The sequence below is a fragment of the Palaemon carinicauda genome, chromosome 15, assembly GCF_036898095.1.
Source record: "Palaemon carinicauda isolate YSFRI2023 chromosome 15, ASM3689809v2, whole genome shotgun sequence".
Taxonomy (NCBI): domain Eukaryota; kingdom Metazoa; phylum Arthropoda; class Malacostraca; order Decapoda; family Palaemonidae; genus Palaemon; species Palaemon carinicauda.
In genome coordinates this window covers 17,843,767-17,863,970 of record NC_090739.1, presented here as the reverse complement: position 1 = coordinate 17,863,970, position 20,204 = coordinate 17,843,767, and the positions used below count along the sequence as shown (strand labels likewise).

At 42.6% G+C, this 20,204-nt stretch overlaps 1 protein-coding gene across 4 annotated transcripts in view; it reads right to left on the bottom strand.

The window, feature by feature from the left end:
* Positions 1–20,204, bottom strand: part of LOC137654497 (mediator of DNA damage checkpoint protein 1-like) — a 179,474-nt gene that overhangs the window by 124,154 nt on the left and 35,116 nt on the right. For all 4 annotated transcript variants that reach the window (XR_011046644.1, XM_068388169.1, XM_068388166.1 and 1 more), the window contains exons 4-7: positions 15,905–15,997; positions 13,588–13,680; positions 7,836–7,938; positions 6,445–6,522 (exon numbers count right to left, since the gene is read on the bottom strand). Coding sequence is in view for 3 of the 4 variants with exons in the window: in XM_068388169.1 (XP_068244270.1) it covers positions 6,445–6,522; positions 7,836–7,938; positions 13,588–13,680; positions 15,905–15,997 (367 nt within the window). In the remaining variant the exon portion in view is untranslated. The remainder of the gene's footprint in view (positions 1–6,444; positions 6,523–7,835; positions 7,939–13,587; positions 13,681–15,904; positions 15,998–20,204) is intronic.

Sequence of the window (20,204 nt, the reverse complement as noted above, 5' to 3'; positions counted from 1 at the left end):
TTTCTCATATACTATTTACTTTAGTCTTAAGCTAGACTTAGGTTTAGGCAGGGTCCTCCGGACCCGCCCCTACTTAAGAGAATTACAGTTTCTCTTATACTATTTACTTTAGTCTTAAGCTAGACTTATGTTTAGGCCGGGTCCTCCGGACCCGCCCCTACTTAAGAGAATTACAGTTTCTCATATACTATTCTTTTTATAGATGGTGCATTGTCAGACGACAGCCTGTGCAGCTGTTCTACATCAGCCCTGCGGCCATACTATCTGTCGGTCTCACGCCCTCTGCGGTGTGCAGCTGGAGGACGTCGTGGTATGGCACCCGGATAACTGTGTGGTCTGTTTTGACCTCGTTACCACCCTTGGATCCGACTCGGTGAGTCCCGTTGGCTATATTGCCTTCTTATTCATCTTACCTTTTTTGGCATACATACACTATTTAGTAAGATATCTATGGTCTTGAAGGACCACTGGGAGTCTGCCCTTTTATAATTCCCACTATTATTTCAGGCATCCCCGGAGCAAAAGTCTGCGGCTCGGGCCACACTGAAAGTGTGGGTTGGTGGTTTTGCCCGGAACGTGAAGTCCAAGCGGCCGTACGTCCTCTCCGAGGACTACTGTTCCCTGATTTACCCCAACGCCAAGTCTTCAGCCGCTGTGGCTAGGCATGTTGCAGCTCCCATCATTGCCCACATTGATGCCACCATAGCGGGGTTTATTGATCCAGAGCAGGATCCGTCGGACGCCCCCGGAGATCTAGAAGACAATGTTGCCTCCATGAACCTTGACGTGGAACCCATGTTATTGGATGATCCAGATACAGGTAGGGTGGTAAGTGAGGCAGGTGTTTCTGGCGCTGAGATTCCTATCCTCAGCCCCTCTCTTTCTTCTTCTTCTGATCGCTCTTCCTTCCATTGTTTTTCTGGGGACCGTGATTCGTCCCAACGATTACACCCGGTTCCCCCCAAGAATAAGTCTAGAACCTTACCTAAAGTTCATAAGCCTCATAAGGCTTCTCATGGTTCTAAACAGAATACAAACCTGTCATCTAAGGCTTCTGGCTCCTCCTCTAAGTCTCGCGACCCGGGAGTTCATTCCGCCACACCTGCTGCTAGCCCGGGCCTTTCCGAATCAGCCATGCTTCGCATCGTGTCGGAGATGCAGGCTAAGTTTGTATCAGAGATACAGTCTAAGATGGATACGATGTTCTCTAACATCGGTCAGAGACTTGGGGCATTAGAGCAAGGTGCTCCGGAGCGGGTCCAAAGCTCTCTCATCCCGGATGCCTCTAAGCTCCCGCAGTTTGCCAAAAACAACCCTTGGCGTATGGCTCTTCATTCCCCGTTCTCAGACGGAATGTTAACTTTGGAGGGTCTTGGCACTCGTCCCCTAGAGGACTTTGAATTCTTTCCTCCTGGTCTGGCATTTCCATTTCATGGTTATGCCAGGCTTACCGAGGAAGCTTTGGTTCGGTTAGACAAGGTCCCCAAGGAGACAGTCATCTTCCCAAAAGAGCAGGCCCAATCAGTGTGGGCCAGATTCCTGAATGACATCGGCTGCACCAACACTATGTTGACGCCTTATAAGAGCTCTTTTACAATGTTCCTAATGGACAAAAACTCCGTGACTCCATGTGTCAATAAGGTAGCAGAGCTTGCCTTCCAATATGCTCTGGAGGAGAAGCCCTTGCCTCCCATCCGAGAGGTGGATCCAATCTCCCTCCTTCTTCCTTCAGGCATTGAGTGTTGGGACAACGTCCATACCACATTTACCTCTGGAAAGCTAGCAGCAGACTGTGCTTCGGTAATGTTTAGTGAGCGGCTTCCCCGTCTCCCGGAATCCCTCATTAAACAGGAGTATGATTCTCGCCTACGCGTTGGCCGTACTCTGAACCTGGCCACTTCCACGGAGTCGATAGCCTTGACTTACGATACTGAGAGTATTTTTAAATCTCTCAACAAGGCTACGTTGCAGTCATTATACTACGACCTGTATGACTTCGCTACTGCTAAACGCAAGTGTCGCAAACATGTCCTGGCAGAGGCGACTATTAGGCATGAACCTAATAAGCTGATCCGGTCCTCCTGCTGGGGTTCAAACCTCTTCCCTGAGGACCTTGTAGAGGAAGTCTTGGCGGAGGCCACTAGAGTCAACCAGAGCCTGAAAGCCCGTTGGGGTTTGACTCCTAAACGTAAATCTGACCCTGCAATTTACCAAGCCCGGGGTAGGAAGAAGCTCCGTCCATATACTTCCATTCAGTATCATCTCCAAGGGACTGGGGTGGAGTTGGATTCAAGGACCTCCTCCTCCGAACAAATTTCGTCAACATTCCACTCCGGACCTGGTCGAATTTGTCCAGGATCTTTTACAAAAGAACGCCGTACAAGAAACGAAACACCTGAAGTTTCAAGGTCGGCTGTTCAGTGTCCCGAAGAAGGATTCAGACAAGAGAAGAGTGATTCTAGACCTATCCCTTCTCAACTTGTCCATTCAATGCGACAAGTTTCGAATGCTTACCGTCTCGCAGGTGCGGACCTTACTTCCCCGTGGGGCCGTCACCACCTCTATCGATCTTACAGACGCCTATTATCACGTCCCGATAGCGAGACACTTCCGTCCGTACCTAGGCTTTCGCTTAGGGGACAAAAGTTACTCCTTCAAGGTGATGCCTTTCGGGCTCAACATCGCCCCAAGGATCTTCACAAAGTTAGCAGAAGTCGCTGTTCAGGAACTCAGGAATCAAGGGATTCAAGTAGTAGCCTATCTGGACGACTGGCTCATTTGGTCAGACACCTCCCAAAATTGCCTAAAAGCCACTCACAAAGTCATCCATTATCTTCAATCTCTAGGCTTCCAGATCAACTTCAAGAAGTCCCGTCTTCTTCCAAAATCGAAGTTCCAATGGCTCGGCCTGCAATGGGATCTTATATCTCATACTCTGTGTCTTCCCAGACCCAAGAGGTTAGAGATTGCAAGGAACACCAAACGCTTTCTCAAAGACAAAGTAAGTTCCAGACGACTCCAAGAGAGGATTCTGGGGTCCCTTCAGTTTGCCTCAGTGACGGATCTTCTTCTGAAGGCAAAATTGAAAGATATCAATCGTGTCTGGCGTTCGAGGGCGAACCGGAAGCTCCGGGACAGGAAAGTCCGCCTTCCTCCCATTCTACGGGAAAGACTTCTTCCTTGGACAAGAGCAAACAGTCTGTCAAAGTCAGTTCCCCTTCGATTTCCGCCTCCGAAATTAATCATTCACACGGACGCATCCTTGTCAGGTTGGGGCGGTTATTCTCAGCTCAAGAAAGTTCAAGGTCTTTGGACTCCCTTGTTCCGCCAATTTCACATCAATGTGCTAGAGGCCATGGCAGTTCTTCTAACCCTGAAACGTCTTGCTCTTCCCAAGAAACAACACCTTCGTCTGGTCCTCGACAGCGAAGTGGTGGTCCGCTGCCTCAACAGAGGCGGGTCAAAGTCAGGGCCTCTGAACCATGTTCTAGTAGCCATATTCTCCCTAGCAGCCTTGAACCGTTGGCATCTTTCAGCTGTCCACCTGGCGGGAGTCCGGAATGTAGTGGCAGACGCCCTGTCCCGGACCTCCCCTCTAGAATCGGAATGGTCACTCGATCTAAAGTTATTTCGGTGGATTCTCTCTCAGGTTCCCGGTCTCCAAGTGGACCTCTTCGCCACGGAATCCAACCACAAATTGAGAGTATATGTGGCTCCCAATCTAGACCCTCAGGCTTACGCCACAGACGCCATGTCACAGAATTGGGACACCTGGGAAAAGATTTATCTCTTTCCCCCGGTGAATCTTTTGCTGAAAGTTCTAGACAAACTGAGATCCTTCAAGGGACAGGTAGCCTTGGTCGCACCCAACTGGCCCAAGGGCAACTGGTATCCTCTCCTGCGAGAGTTGAGACTGTACCCTCACCCGATACCCAATCCGGTTCTGTCTCAGATAGTACAAACACGCGTTGTGTACGCTTTCTCAAACATTCAGAGCGCCCTAACTTTGTGGACTTTATGAAGTTTGCGGCTATGCATGGTGCCAATATTGATCCTCAAAACACCTTGTTCCTAGAATCGGATAAACGGGATTCCACCATCCGCCAGTATGACTCTGCAGTTAAAAAGTTGGCAAAATTTTTAATAGACTCAGACGTAAACTGTATGAACTTGAACCTTACAGTCACTTTCTTTAGATCTTTATTAGAATCAGGTCTGGCAGCCAATACTATCACCACTATTAAATCGGCTCTGAAAAAGATCTTCCTAGTGGGTTTTAACATAGAATTAACCGACTCTTTGTTAGCTTCAATTCCGAAAGCTTGTGCCAGACTGAAACCGGTTACTCGTCCTACTCCGGTGACCTGGTTCCTTAATGACGTACTCAGATTGGCTTCTGATACCATTAACAATTCTTGTGATTACATTCCCCTTCTCAGGAAAACACTTTTCCTGGTGAGCTTAGCTTCCGGGGCAAGAATTTCTGAATTGGCAGCCTTGTCGAGAGACCCGGGTCATATTGACTTCCTGCCTTCGGGAGAGGTCCTTCTTTCTCCTAACAAATTCTTTTTGGCTAAGAACGAAGACCCTCAAAACAGATGGTCTTCCTGGAAAATTGTTCCCCTCACGCAAGATCCGTCTCTGTGCCCTGTTACTACTCTTAGGTCGTATTTATCCCGGACCTCCTCTAACTCCTCGGGGCCTCTATTCGTTAGAGAACAAGGCGGTACCATTACTATTAAAGGGATCAGGCAACAAATCTTGTATTTTATTAAACAAGCTAACCCTGACTCTTTTCCTCTTGCACATGATATCAGGGCGGTTGCTACCTCGGTGAACTTCTTTCACCACATGAATTTTACAGACCTTTCCAGGTATACAGGGTGGAAATCACCGTCAGTGTTCAAGAAACACTACCTTAAACATTTGGAAGCCCTAAAATTTTCTACAGTAGCCGCAGGGAGCGTAGTTACTCCCAAGTAACTCACAGGTTAATGCCTTGACTCTTTATCTCTCCCTCTTACCTGCCTCATTTATACCCTATTGTATTCGTTGGTCTCGCACCTGAATACTGTTATTATATTTGTAAATTTTATGCTCCTGAGTATCTGTATATATTATCACTCACGGCATTATTATACCTACCTTATTGGATTTATGGTCATATTTAAGATACCCTTATAATTGTTTTTTGGTACTCATCTCTGATTAAAAGCATCCTGTATTTCCCTTACGCTTATGTTTTTTCCTTTATTTTGCAAGTTTGGTGACATTTTCTCTTGTATAGATTCACTGGGCGGCACAGGTTCGAGCCCAGAAAAGGGATTTTGACGTAGGAAAAATCTATTTCTGGGCGAGGGACCTGTGCCGCCCAGTGAACCCTCCCAGCTCCTCTCCCTTGGAGTCCCCAAACTTTGGGTGCTAAGGAGTTGGGTTCTGAGCGGATGCATTGTTAGTAGTACCGAGTGAGGTTGAACGGCTCTCCTCTATTGGGGTTTCTGTCGTGGATGAATCTAAATAGTGCGGGACCTCTGGATTATACGCCCAATTTTATACCGACACCAATAGGTGAGCGAGCTAGTTAACCTAGCACTCCTTTACATTTTTTCTCTGGTATATTTAGCAGTAAATTACCTAAGAATAAGTGCTAAATGGAGCTTATTCACTGGGCGGCACAGGTCCCTCGCCCAGAAATAGATTTTTCCTACGTCAAAATCCCTTAAAAATATCAAGAATATTGTTTTTTTGTGAATGACATTAGAATTTTTACCGTTATATGCAGTTGTTACAGCAATGTCAAAAGCAATATTAAAAAACCAATAAAATACATAATTCTCATAAAATAAAGAAATGCAATATCACAAAAAAAAAAAACTTTCTTGATATTTTTGAATAATTTTATACATATCAATTCAATGTGTGCCTATTCTGAAATGTATTCTTATGTTATTTTGTACATTTTGTCACTTGAGTGAATTAATCTCTGGCTGACCAATGAAGAATTGCACAAAATAATTTTGCAGTTTATATTATTTCTCGACAAAAGCGTAAGTCAACAAAGATTTATTAGAAAAATTATATCAAGCTATGGCTGTGAAATTTCTCTTAAGCCTTCTGAACTTATAAATATGATATTGATCTACCAAATGAAATGTTGAATCCCAAACGCCCATAAATATGGACATTTATTATTATAATAAAAAACGTTGCCGCAACCCTAGATGGAAAACCAGGGAAAGCAACCCAGTACATACAAGGAGTGAAGCACAGAATAAACCATGAGAAATAATATTATCTTCTAAGAAATTTAAATTATATCGGTCTAAAACTGTCCTATACCAGATAGAACTATGCCAACTTACGAGATGTCCCAAATTTTTAATGAGCCATAAAATTTTACTGAATAAATGATTAGAGAAATCAAAACATGGATCTTTGACTTACCACTATCATTCAAGGTATTTTCAGTATTATGCGCGCTAGTGCTTGGCTCATTAGTCGTGAAGCTACTGGTATCTAATCCTAGAATTGAAAGGGTATGATGATGAAACCATACAGAATATAAAGATTCCCTTACAAACACAAAATGAAGTAAACATTCATCTATAATTAAGGTTTGGTCTTGCTTATCTGAACCACAATACTGATTTATCATTTGACATTGACAAACTACTTATAAATACTGAGGTTAATCTAATTAATAGAGTTCTAGTTAAATAAATACAGTACATAAATATATTACATTAGAAAACTAACTTTGATTATAATCAAGTGTAAAGACAGAGCAAAATGTTTGAGCTCTAAAGGAGAGACTAAACTACTCTTTTTTTACCTTGGCTAATTAGATAATGCAAGAGCTATAATAATCTTGCTACACATACAGTCATGTAGGAAAATCATGCAAAATGAAATGGCACAGTATATTAGGAGTGAATACTGTACACTGACTCAAAAGTCCTGTTATGAATTTAGATGTCAGTAAATTCAAATTGTAAAGGTTTGTGGCAACCATAAGTTGCATGTGTTCCATCTACCATTATCCAACTACAAATGATACTATAACTGATAAGCGAATTCCATCTCGGATATTGAACTTTCAAGTCAAGGACAAAGCTTATTTGGGGAACAAATGGCTTATTTTGTAATCTTTAAAAAATGAAAGATTAGATTTAATTTGGAATAACTAGACCTCAAAAGAGTTAAAAGAAACCTTTTCTGGTAAACTCAGAAACTTATTGCTGGGCTACTCATTAGTATAGATTTAACAGTTCCTTTACACCTTTTCTGGTACAACTCGGAAATTTATTTCTGGGCTACTCATTAGTATAGCTTTAACAGTTCCTTTGCGCACTTTCTGGTACAACTCAGATACTTATTGCTGGGCTACTCATTAGTATAGATTTAAGTTCCCTTGCTTAAATTATTTAGCTTTGTAACTTACAATCCAAATGAAAATGCAAGCATTTTCATCAAAATTAAGACTATCTTAATTGACCTTCGTGCTTGTGAAAGGATAAATGTAAATGGTAGCTCCTACATTGCTTGTTATTTTCCATAAGGTGGTCTTTTTTCTTGATTCTTCAAGAGATTTGAATGATCCTCCTGCTTTTTGTTTGGAGGGAGAAAACTTTTACCACATTACTGGGTAGTAAATCCAGGACATCATGCATTTATGATACCCTTAACTTTTTTCCCAATTATGTGCATTATACTTGTTTTGATATAAACTATTTTTGATTGTTATACCTACATATGAATTTTTACTTTCATTTCATTTTCTTATTTTCCCCTAATATATTTATCTACAGGAAAAAAATATACTTCCTATACTATACCTGGAAGTTTATGGGTAAGAACTGGAGATGCTCTTTCCTCAGAATCTTCAAGCTGGAGCATTGATTCAGAACCAGTTTCTGACCCACTGTCTTCACATGGGGCCTACGGAAACCAATAAACAAACATTTTTTAAAGTATTTTGTATTTTTCTCAGCTATACAGACCTGAGTCCTTTATGATGACAATAAGCTTTCAGTGCAAGCTGGACACCCAAAGAAATTATTTAATGAGGCAGTTAAACGACAGCTGGGAGCAAGGGTGAGGAGCCCTGCCCCCAACCCTTCGGAAGCTCTTCACTTATGACCTTTCAACTAAGGACTAGGACGAGTGGTTGTGGAGAAAAGTTTCATCTTATAAAGAAATCAGGTTTGCATAACCAGGAAAAATAAAAATTACTTTAAAAATTTGTGATTAATTCCTATATGAAATACAAATCATTGTCCATAAAGTAGGGAGACTAACTAATTGGCCAGTCAGAAGTCCCCCTAGAACCAAAATAGTTTTTTTTTTTTCTTCCCTGGAAATGTCAATCTACCTGGTTCCATAAAGGAGCAAAGATGACTCTACCAACCTCTTATCTGTCTTTTATTGTAATGAATAGGCTGACAGGGCCTGGCCTGTCAAAGAGGATTGGTACTATGTCAAAGGAGGGATCTCTTCCCCTGAAGGGGATAGCAGTCAAGACTAGTATACCTAACGCATGCTGATAAACGTGTTAGTATATGTTCCACCATCCTCCCCCTAGAGAAAACTTCTCTAGGTTCTAAAGAATAAAGCTCAGAAGCATAGTTTACAAGCATAAAGTTAGATCCAGTGAGTAACACTTCGTTCCCAAGAAAGGGGGAGAATGAATGGAGGAGAAGAGCCAGTCATTCTGCCTTCATATCAGACTTACATCTACAGTATATGTTACCATAAAAAAGATGCTTGCCATCCTGCATAGGAGCTGGGCTTGCTACACTACTATATGAGCAGCCACCACGATACCTAGGCAAAGGCATCAAGGGACTTGTGGGTACTCCAGTGGATTAAAGGCCATGAAGGTGGTCTGGTGTATACACAAACCAAACTTCAACACTGATTTGGGATTGTTTGCCTCCAATGGCACCGGTCCAAGGTCTGATGTCTTGAGTGCAGACTAATCCTGAATACCCTCTTGCCCAACCAGAGAATAGAGTATAGCAAGTTGTCCAAGTGATTCATACCCCCCCCTCCGAAAAGATACAATTGTTCAATCTGAAACATAATCAAGGACTAAAGGACCAGGAAGGATAAAATCGGCATTAAGAATCCCTAACACTGACCAAGGCAAGGATAGAAGCAATACTCGTACTCTTCCCTCTGCTGGACGAGCCACAGCCTTGTGCTCCCTCAAAACCAACTTTTGATCTTCAACTGGATGCAAGCTCATAGCGATACCCCCGAATGGTGCCATCCTCTCAACTCACTCTACCAATGTATCCCAGGTTGAGGGACAAGCAGTTCAATATCCAAGCAGAAAGGGAGATGGAGAGTGCCAAAGTTCCTTCATCAACCGAGGGGGAGGTGACATCCCTATGGATTGGCCAAAGGTGCACAAGGCCAACATCAGTCTTATCTAACTACCAGGGACCGGTGCTGGGTCGTGGGGCTGCTATATGGATTGACTGTCCCTACATAGTGAATTAGCCCCAGGGGGCTGAAACACGGGCACGTACCTCAGTCCTACCTAGCTACCTGAGAAGCTGAGGGACCTGAGCCACAACCATCTTTTTTAAACATGGGGCCAGACCAACCTGAAGCCAGTTGGATGCCATCCACCCATCCATAAGAAGGGTTATGTTGAAAGGATCCCTTTTCTTATTACTTTGGCAGACTGAACTTCCAACATTTTCCTATACTGTCCTTCTTAAAAGAAGTGTGTACAGAGTCTGAAGTCGAAGAGGACAGCAAGGATGAAAAGGAAGAGGAGAAAAGAAATGTAAACATTTCTTCCTCTTTCCATCCTTACCCTTAGACTCTGCAATCAGAGATGTTGAGGCCTGAGTGACCAATGACAACAACACTCCCCAGATGAGACAAACCTAAGGGGTTGCTCCAACTAGAACCACAAAACTGTGTGTGTGTTTAGGCACACTTATAGGGGAGTAGAAGACTCGGACTCCACAGTACATGTCAGGGTGAAGGCACAGGGTAAGAGGGGACCTGATCAAGAGAGATGTACAGAGAACCTCTGCCAAAAGATATCCTTTTGGCCCTGAGGCTACCATACTCCCAAGGAATGGGAACTACTGCAGAACTCTAAGGAGTCACTATCACCCGGGACACACTGACTACACCTTTCACTACTGCCGTCACCAAGGGAGACACTAGCAATGGGAAGCCTACTTGAAAGACCTAAGGAGGTCATAACCTTCTTTAGGTCACACTCGTCATCATGGGGTATGCACAAATGTAGTAGTGATTCCAACCTGCGATGGGGTGCGGCAAACACTGAGGGAACACTACATGCCACCAGAACATGAAAAGCCCAGTAGCAGACGCACTTAATGAGCAGAAGGAAGAAGCAAAGCTCTCTTCCTCCACCCACAAAGCACATTCCTGACAACGTATAATAGGCTATGACCTACACTTGGTACACAGGGATGATTACAAACAAATAACCCCCACACAAGAAGCACAGTGTGTGTGGATCTGCAGCCAGTTTAACAAAAACCATACACAAAGTCCATCCTTAGGTGTACAAAACTCTTGCTTCACAATCATGGCTATAAGCAGCCAGCATCAACTTTCTGAAAGGAAAAGAATATGAAGTTCAATTAAGGGTCAACATTACACCTGTGCTGATTGCGGTTGAAAATATAAGCGAAGAGCTTTTGACAGGTCGGAGGTGGGGTTTCTTGACCTCACACCCACCTGTTGTTAAACTGCCCCGTTAAACGATTTCAATGGCCGTCCAGCTGGCGCTTAAAACATATTCCCTTCTTAAAGGATGATGGTTTGTATTTTGCATAGGAATACAGTACCTTACTATAAAAAATACTATGGTGACTCATGATGAAACAGAATACAAAAGTAATATTTTGGAATTTTCTCTCAACAAACCTAAATCTTTAGTCTTATTTTGGCAATTAAGCCAGACACCTATCCCTAAATCAAACCAGTTGGATCAAAAGGTTACTTAGTAGAGATGAATTCCTTGCTACAAAAAATGCTCTTACACAAATTTTTTCAACTTACTTTGAGGATTCACGACTAATTCAAAGGGACTGGAGGAATTTTACAAACAAAAAATGGCCAAAATATATAAATCCAGTATTAAATAACCTCAAAAGCTATCCAGGAAGGAGGCAATAATTCCTAGCTCTCTAGACTGAATTTCCTGTTCTCTGACCTTAGGGCCAACACCTATCATATCAGGCATTCCACATGGTAATATTCTGGGACTTTGTTGAAAGTAAGATGACGAAAAGAAATTACGGACTGTTTGGTAACCTAGTCTAGTCAAATCTATTGAAATTGGAACTTACACTGAAAACCTAGCATGCTTGTTAGTAAATTTATATTAATTAAAATCAATTCTCAATTCTAGGTCATGATTGTTGGTGCTATCCTAGACTACATTTGGCAAACCCACATCATTGATATATCTAAATGGGTTTCCCCCAATGAGTCTAGTTTAGCAAGATTTTAGCACCCTATCATTTCTACTATTATTGGTAGTTTTAGTATATAATATAACAAACATGTGCAAATAATGTCTCTAATATAATATGCATTTATCAATATTAATTCAACATTATCAAAATAATAAATTTTTGGTGTTGGTTTCTGGTAAATTTTAATAATCATCAATAAGCGATTTTTTCATTACTTTTACTCTTATTTTGTCAGCTTACCTAACTAAATCTACAGATATTGATAATAACCATACACAATAATTTATACAAGAAAAAAATTACAAATATTTGATCATAACTACTGTCATACAAACTTTCTGATAAAAATAATTAAAAATACTACAAGTGAAAAAAAAAGCAAGTTTCAAGGCTACGTAGTTAATAATGGTCTTTAATCGTAACTGGAAAATTTCCATGAATGACTGTTTAATAAGTCAACTTTGACAGACCGCTTTGCGAGTAAGAGGCCATGCCACAACAAGGCTGACTTTATTTAAGTAAAAAAAAATTTTAAATGTTGGCAATATAAGGTTTTCTACTTTAGTGTCTATTTTCAACCTTGTATTTACATTTCTGTGATAACCTCAATGGATATATTTGTTACAGACTACCATAGATTTTGAAACAGCAATTGTAGCCTGAAGTTTCAGCACTACTTTAGAACATTTAAACAATGATTAACATTAGCAGAATATTTCAAAAGTTTTGTGTGTGTAATTCACTATTGTTATAAACATAGATATATTTTATAAACACACACACACACATATATATATATATATATATAATATATATATATATGTGTGTGTGTGAGTGTGTGTGCGTATGTTTATTAACTATATCTGTGTTCATAACATTAATAAATTACACACATACCAGTTACTGTTTTATCAGTAGCAAGAGATGATATATATATATATATACATATATATATATATATATATATACATATATATATATATATATATATACATATATATATATATACATATATATATATTTATATATATATATATATATATATACATATATATATATATATTTATATATATATATATCTATATATATATATATATACATACATGTATGTATGTATGTATGTATGCATGTATGTATGTGTATATATATATATATATATATATGAAAATAGGGCATTCAACTAGTGTACTGAAAATAGTTCTATTTTCTCTCAGCATGTGTGCATTGAAGCTTATTACTACCGCCAGAGAGTTATGGGGTCCTTTGACTGGCCAGACAGTACTACGTTGGATCCTTCTCTTTGGTTACGGTTCTTTCTCTTTGCCTACACATACGCCGAATAGTCTGGCCTATTCTTAACAGATTCTCCTCTGTCCTCACACACCTGACAACACTGAGGTTACTAAACAATTCTTCTTCGCTCAAGGGGTTAACTACTGCACTGTATTTGTTCTGTGGCTACTTTCCTCTTAGTAAGGGTAGAAGAGACTCTTTAGCTATGGTAAGCAGCTCTTCTAGGAGAAGGACACTCCAAAATCAAACCATTGTTCTCTAGTCTTGGGTAGTGCCATAGCCTCTGTACCATGGTCTTCCACTGTCTTGGGTTAGAGTTCTCTTGCTTGAGGGTACAATCAGGCACACTATTCTATTTAATTTCTCTTCCTCTTGTTTTGTTAAAGTTTTCATAGTTTATATAGGAAATATTTATTTTAATGTTACTCTTCTTAAAATATTTTATTTTTCCTTCTTTCCTTTCCTTACTGGGCTATTTTCCCTGTTGGGGCCCCTGGGCTTATAGCATTTTGCTTTTCCAGCTAGGGTTGTAGCTTAGCAAATAATAATAATAATAATAATAATAATAAGTATTCTCAAGTGTTTTATTACTGGCCAACAAACTGCTTTACAAATTACAGTATACTGGATATAATTTAAATTTTTTAAGTACAATACACACAGCCTTATAATAAAAAACACCTTGAAAGGATTGTGTGGGTATAAAGTGGGAACACAAAATATTGATGCATACCTTTCCTCTCTTCCTTCCCTGACAGTTCTCTTTAAAAATTATAAACTAATTGATAAGAAATTTTAGAAACAAAATGAAATAACTTGCCTTAGGCTTAATTGTGTATTTAGCAGGTACATCACCAAAACGAATCTTCTCTCCACCTTGAAGGGCATATCGGATGTGTGGTTTTAACGCCATCTGAAAGTTATTAATAACAAGTATCAAAGATAGTTATAAAATGGTTTTCCACAGACAAATAGAAAATTATACAATTAAATAAAATTTTTCATTAGAGCAATCCCTTCAAACACTAAATTTTGAAACCAACAAAAAAAAAAAAGAGAGAGAGAGAGAGAGAGAGAGAGAGAGAGAGAGAGAGAGAGAGAGAGAGAGAGAGAGGGGGGGGGGGGGGGGTTCAGGATAAGGACGAGGGCAGCTGCCAAAGTCTGGACCAGGGGTGCTTTTTGCTTTTCTCACTTGTGCATAAGACCTAGCACTAGTAGCAGGAGCTATTGTGCCTCGTACCCAAACTCTTTCCCATTAGGGAGGTCGGGTTTTGGTACAGCACTTCTCCTCTCAAGAAACCTTACAGCAGAATTGATTTATGTCTCGTGAGACCTGGCCCGATCGGTCATCCTGTGATTTGGGGACTTCTTCCTTGGCATATGTAGTGTCCAAAGTTTTGGCAACAGGTTAAGGAGATACTAGCAGTAGCAGCACATACCTAATTCTCTTTGAGATGTACCATTTCTCTCTCTTTCCCAAAAGAGAGAATCGTCCAAGAAGGTGGAAAGAAGGGCAATGTCCTGCCATCCTGAATGGCAGTGCGTGTGCTTAGCTCGTACGAGTTGTGATTACTGATATGTCTTCCTGTAACAGAACAACTCTCGGCCCTTTCACTGTTGGAGGGATCTTCTTTACAAGCATTGAGGAACTATAGTCAAGACTGCCCTTTCCCTGTGTACAAAGGCAGCCTTTATTGAGAATCCCTTTTATTATTTCCCCGCTCGTTCCCAAGTGCCAGGCTTGCCTCGTGCCCCTACAGGTCCTCGGCATCGCTCTCCTCTACAGAATTCTTGTGACGTGTCCTAGATTTCTCCAGCATGTTATTTTTAGGTTGGTTGGACCGCTTCGGGCATGTCTACAACAGGAACTTTGGCCAAGTAAAGTTGCTCCAAATCATTTGTGTCGTCTCCTTCTAAATCTACTATAGTACTAGGAAGTCAATTGTAACAATACATTAATTCATCCCTTGAATTTTGTTCCTATGCGTGATGACGTCACTCTACTCCGCCATTCCTAACGTGAGAATATTCCTTGGCAGGATGTTCAACCCAACAAGTCTGTTCAAGCTGCCGAGTCCTCTCGTGATGTCAGAAACCGCACTGCCATTTCATCTTGTGACGGTATTCTTCCACGTGATGGCTATACTTCCTTGTCACATGAGTACACACGCTCAGATTTGGCAGTGAGTGTGATTAACTTGTACAAGAGTTGTGATTATTGATATATTTTCCAATCACGGAACAACTTTCAGCCCTTACTCATCCTGGCACGAAACTGAGCACAAGTAAAAGATGTTTAAACATCCATACCAAGTACTCAGACACCTCCCTAGTGTTGTGTACAGATGTTTCTTCCTGCTATTTGTCACCTCTTTGCACTCATTCATGAAGGGAGGTCAAGGGTGCCCCATTGTCTCTCCCATGAGGAAAGAAACGGTAGAAGTCACACATATCAATCAGACTTTTTGAACTTCTTTGGTGATGTCTTCTACTCGTTCTTCTTATAGAAGTTGCAGTGAGGACTCTAGTGAAGATGAGGCAGGAGAGAAAAGAAAACTTGGAGACCACAACAACACAACCAAGTGATATGTCTTTAGCATCTTTCAGGATTGGTAGACATTGAAGAGAGAAGGAAAGAGGAACATTTCCCCTTCACACTCGGCAGTGGCAGAACTCTTCTTCCAGCGATGTCTAAGGAACAACAATTTCCTTACGTTCAGGTTGTCGTCGTTGTTGTAAAGCACCACACACGACGGATATAACAGCAAACAGACATGCCACCTAACAGGACCACGTATGTTGGATAATGTCAGGTAGCACAGAAAACTTTCAAACAATTATAGTTATCAGGAAAACGCATATCCTTGGCTTCTTCCATTAACACCTTTGAACACGACTGTCTTTAAGAGCGTTTATTCAAACTAAAAAAAAAGATTTAACCAGCCAGATGAGCACACAGAGAAGTATGGCTGTACTGCCATTTAGATGAAGTCAACGTGAGGAATGCTCCATCTGTATTTACCTTATAGTTTAAATAGCAGTTCCAGCTTACCTGAGATCATACTCTTATCAAAGGACAATGGTTTGTATTTATTTAGGGACAAATACCACATGAAACAAAACATGATGCACCATACCTTCCCTATCCTAGTTTTGTTCATACTTCCAAGATCTACCAAGGTATGAACATCAGATGTAACCTCGATAGCTGCATGTTCCTTAGATAAGACCTGAAATTAGAAGAGATTGAATATTACAGTACAATTATCACAGAAAACTGCTACATTAACAACAAATAGTGATCACTTCTAGAGCATGACCAAGTAACAAGTCACAGACATTTTCTACACGGCAAAGTAACAAGTCACAAATATTTTCTACAAGATCACTTTAGTGAGCCTCTCATAACTGGTTGGTAAGAGCACCATTAAGTGTACAATACTGACTTAAAAGCTAAATAACTAATTTAAGAAGAAAAATTGGCAACTTTTGTGAAGGAGCTTTTTATAATTACGATCTTTCAGGTGTATGTAGGATTAACATTATGAGAAATGAGAAGTGGGTGTAGAAGTACCACAAGATACTGCTCTAAGCATTGTCCTCTTGAATTGGCTATATAAGGAATGCAGTGAAATGGCATTTCACTCCTTACTCTAAAATTCTCTTATTTTGCAATGCTTTTTGTGAGGGGGTAGGGTTTTTAACTTTTCTTCTATTCATTAAAAACATTAATAGGTGTGTTTATAACTGGGGCTCCCTATCACACCATTTACATGAGTGTAGCATGCAATCAATGATAATTATCATTATCATTATTACTTGCTAAGCTATAACCCTAGTAGGAAAAGCCCGATGCTATGAGTCCAGGGGCTCCAACAGGGAATATGGCCCAGTGATGAAAAGAAACAAGAAAAAACAGCATATTATAAGAGCAGTAACATTAAAATAAATATTTCTGATATAAACTATAAAAACTTCGAGACGAAGAGAAGTAAGATACGATCCAGGGATGATGTGTATCCTAGAAGACAGTCACCTCTGGGCTGGGAGCTCTTCGCATTTGAGAAAAGGTCTTGTGACCTTCCCCAGCATCACTACCCTGTCGTCTTGGAAGGCTTTGTGGAGGTTGGTGTCTATTATCCTTTCTAGGTATACCAATCTTTGAGTGGGAAGTAGGGATGACTTCTCAAGGTTTACCATGATCCGCAGATCTTGGCAAAGCCTCCGAAGTTTGTATCAGTACTGACGAAGGGTTGCCACCGAGTCTGCTAGCAACAGCTAGATGTCCACAAAACGTAGGAGACAGATGCCAGTTCTATGAGCCCACGATGACACTAGGGTGAACACTCTAGTGAAGACCTGGGGTGCTGTGGAGAGAACGAAGAAGAACACCTTGAACTGGTATTTTTTGCTGTCTGGACTGAATCTCAGATACTTCCTTGAAGATGGATGGTTTGAAATCTGGAAGTATGCATCCTTTAGGTCAAGCGTGCACATGAGGACCTGTGGTCTTACCACTTGTCTAACCTATTCCAATAAGGTTCGGACTTCGGCCTGAAGGGCTAGCTCCTTTGCGGATCCCTTCGTATAGGGGCTCGTTGACGCTGGAGTCTTGACCAGTGGAGGGAGATACGAGTGAACGGGACGTGATACCCTGAAGGTTTCATGGAGTTTTCCAGGGTTTAGTCCCGAGCTGCATTTTCTCTCCACGGGAGGACTTGGGGCCTTTCTTGCCTTTGGCAGGAAAGGGCTTTTTGAGATACCTTGTTGTCCATTACTGGAGTCCTGTTTTGATGTTTACGAAGAGGCCAGATATGGACTGCTTGACTCCTTCTGCGGATAGGAAGTCCTCGATGAGGACTTTCTAAGAGTCCCTAGACTCTTTACTCAAAGAGAAGGCCTCTAGTACCGAAGGTCTAGGGGTTACAGCCTTCTGTAGGTCACCTGTAGAGGAAAGGATGGAATACTCCCCGGGTTTTGAGACTACTCTGCGATCTCTCTAGACTTCCTCAATGAGCGAAGGTTGGAAAGAGTCAGATGAGGACTCTTCCCTGAGAGAGAACTCAGTATGAACTGATGAAAAAGTGGGCAAGGCAACGCTTGACCCTGTCTTGGACGCACCCGACAGGGGTGATGCTGTTCCTTAGAACGGCGCTGGCTGTTCTGGCAAACGTTGACGATGGTCAAGGGCTGGTTTTCCTGGCTGCAGTGCAACCAGAGAGTGTTCGTGAGTAGTCACCTGTCGATGAACTGCTGATGAGGCCTGCTGATCGTTTAGTTGATCGGCACGACAGAAAATGGAGAACAGCGAGGAGGGTGTCATTTCCCTTCCAATCTTTCTGGGGAATGACGGGCACAGGGTGACTGGTAAGTGGGTGAAGGCTGCTGGTAGGCTGCTGAGCCGCGAACTGCCGGTGAACAGAGAGCTGGCGGCAATCGGCGAATCGGCAATCAGAGAGCCGAAGATGAGCAGCAAACCGTAAAGGAGCAACAAATGGCTAATCGTTGTCGAGCGGCAAACGGCTAACCGTAAGCAGGTGGCGAATGGCTTACCCTTGGCAAACAGCAAACGGATGGTGACTGACGAGCAGTTGAAGGCTGCCTGGTCAGTTGGTGGTCGGTGATCTGCAGTCAATCGGTGGATTTACTCAGCGATCGGCGTGTTGGCGATTGAATAGCCGAAGGTGAACGGTGAACCATATATGAGGGCGAACCGCTAGACAAGTCCGCTAGCGCCTAACCATTGTCAAATGGCGAACAGTTGTATGCCAACAGGTCACCAAAAGAATGAGCAACCGGGTGGTTGGAACTAGATGGAGAGTCATGAACTGGAGTTCGTTGGCGAGTAGATGTCGAGGAGAGTTGGTGTGACGAGGACCATAAGGCTGGCGAACGACAAAACCGAGAAGAGTCTGAGGTCACATGCAAAAGGCAATCAGTGAGATGCCTACTGGCGAATGGTAATCAGCGAGCTGGAGACTGCCGATTGGCGAAAGCACGAGCAGACAATCGGCGATTGGCCTGATGATCAGCGTTCGCCTGACTTGTGATTGGTCACCGTTGAGCTTGCAATCGATGAGCTGGCGATGGGCGTGCTGTCAATCAGAGCGCCGCAAAATAAGCGAGCTGGCTGATAATCGGATAAGCTCAGGAACAGCAGTATGGCTTGACGATCGGAGAGTTGACGATCGGTGAGCTAACGATCAGCGAAGTAGCAATTGGAGATCGGTGAACTAGCGATCGGCGATCAACAAGCCAGCAATTGGCAATCGACAAGCCAGCAATCATTGATTGGCAAGCCAGCAATCATTGATTGGCGAGCCAACAATCATCGATTGATGAGCTAGAAATTGGTGATCAGCAAGCTGAATATCAGGAACAAGGGATCGGTGAGCTAGCGATCAGCTGCTGATGTTTGGCTACCATCTGGAGATCAGCGATCGTCAAGACTGGGTGTCAATGATCAGAGAAAGAGAGCTAGCAATCGCCAAACAGCGAGTTTCCGATAGGCGATCGACGAGCTAGCGATCAGCGAGCTAGCAATCGGCGAGTTGACGATCGGGGATCGGCAAAAGATTGACGAGCTGACAATTGCTATCAGTAAGTTGGAGATCAGCAATTGGCGAGACTGGAGATCAATGATCGGAGAGACTGGAGGTCAACGATGTGAGAAAGACGAGCCAGCAATTGATGATCAGCGAGCTGGCGATCGGCAAGCTGACGATTGGCAATCGGCGAGCTGCAGAAGGTTGGGGATCGGCGAGCTTCAGAAGGTTGGGGATCGGCGAGCTGCAGAAAGTTGAGGATCGGCAAGCAGCTGAATAATGGTCTGGAGACGGGATGTGCCCTTTGGAAGGGCGAACATCCACCGGGAGAGGCTCGCGAACGAGACCTCGACAGTGCATCACAAACCGGGGTTCATTGACGAGCAGGCGAAGGTCGGAAACCAGTAGAATCAGGATGAGAAGGCTCCTCCGAAGAGGAGAGCTGCAGTGACGAGGCTGAAGAGCCGAAGAGGCGTCTTTTCGCCGAAGGCGAAGGAGCACCTCGAAGGCAAAGCGGCGGAGAAGTACGTTAGGGTCAATGACCATGGTGAAGAACACCCGAAGGGGCCGGAGGATCAGAGAGCTTATCAGCAGCAGCAGGCCTCCAAAAGAAGTGTCTGTATAAGTGGACTCTCTCGTGAACGAGAGAGGTGATGACTCGCAGGAGACACTTGCCTCAGACATTGCTCCGCCCCCTACTGAAGAGTTGACTCAGCATGGGGGGGGGAGTGTAGTCTTTAGCGAAGAAACAGCAACAGTAATCAGAGATCGTTACGAAGATGTAGAAGACGAAAGGAAGTTCTCCCTTGGAAGGAAGGACAGCCCAACACCTGGGGGGGATAACTCTCCCTCAGAAGGGAAAGTAGTCCAACCCCTGGAGGCAGACCTCCTG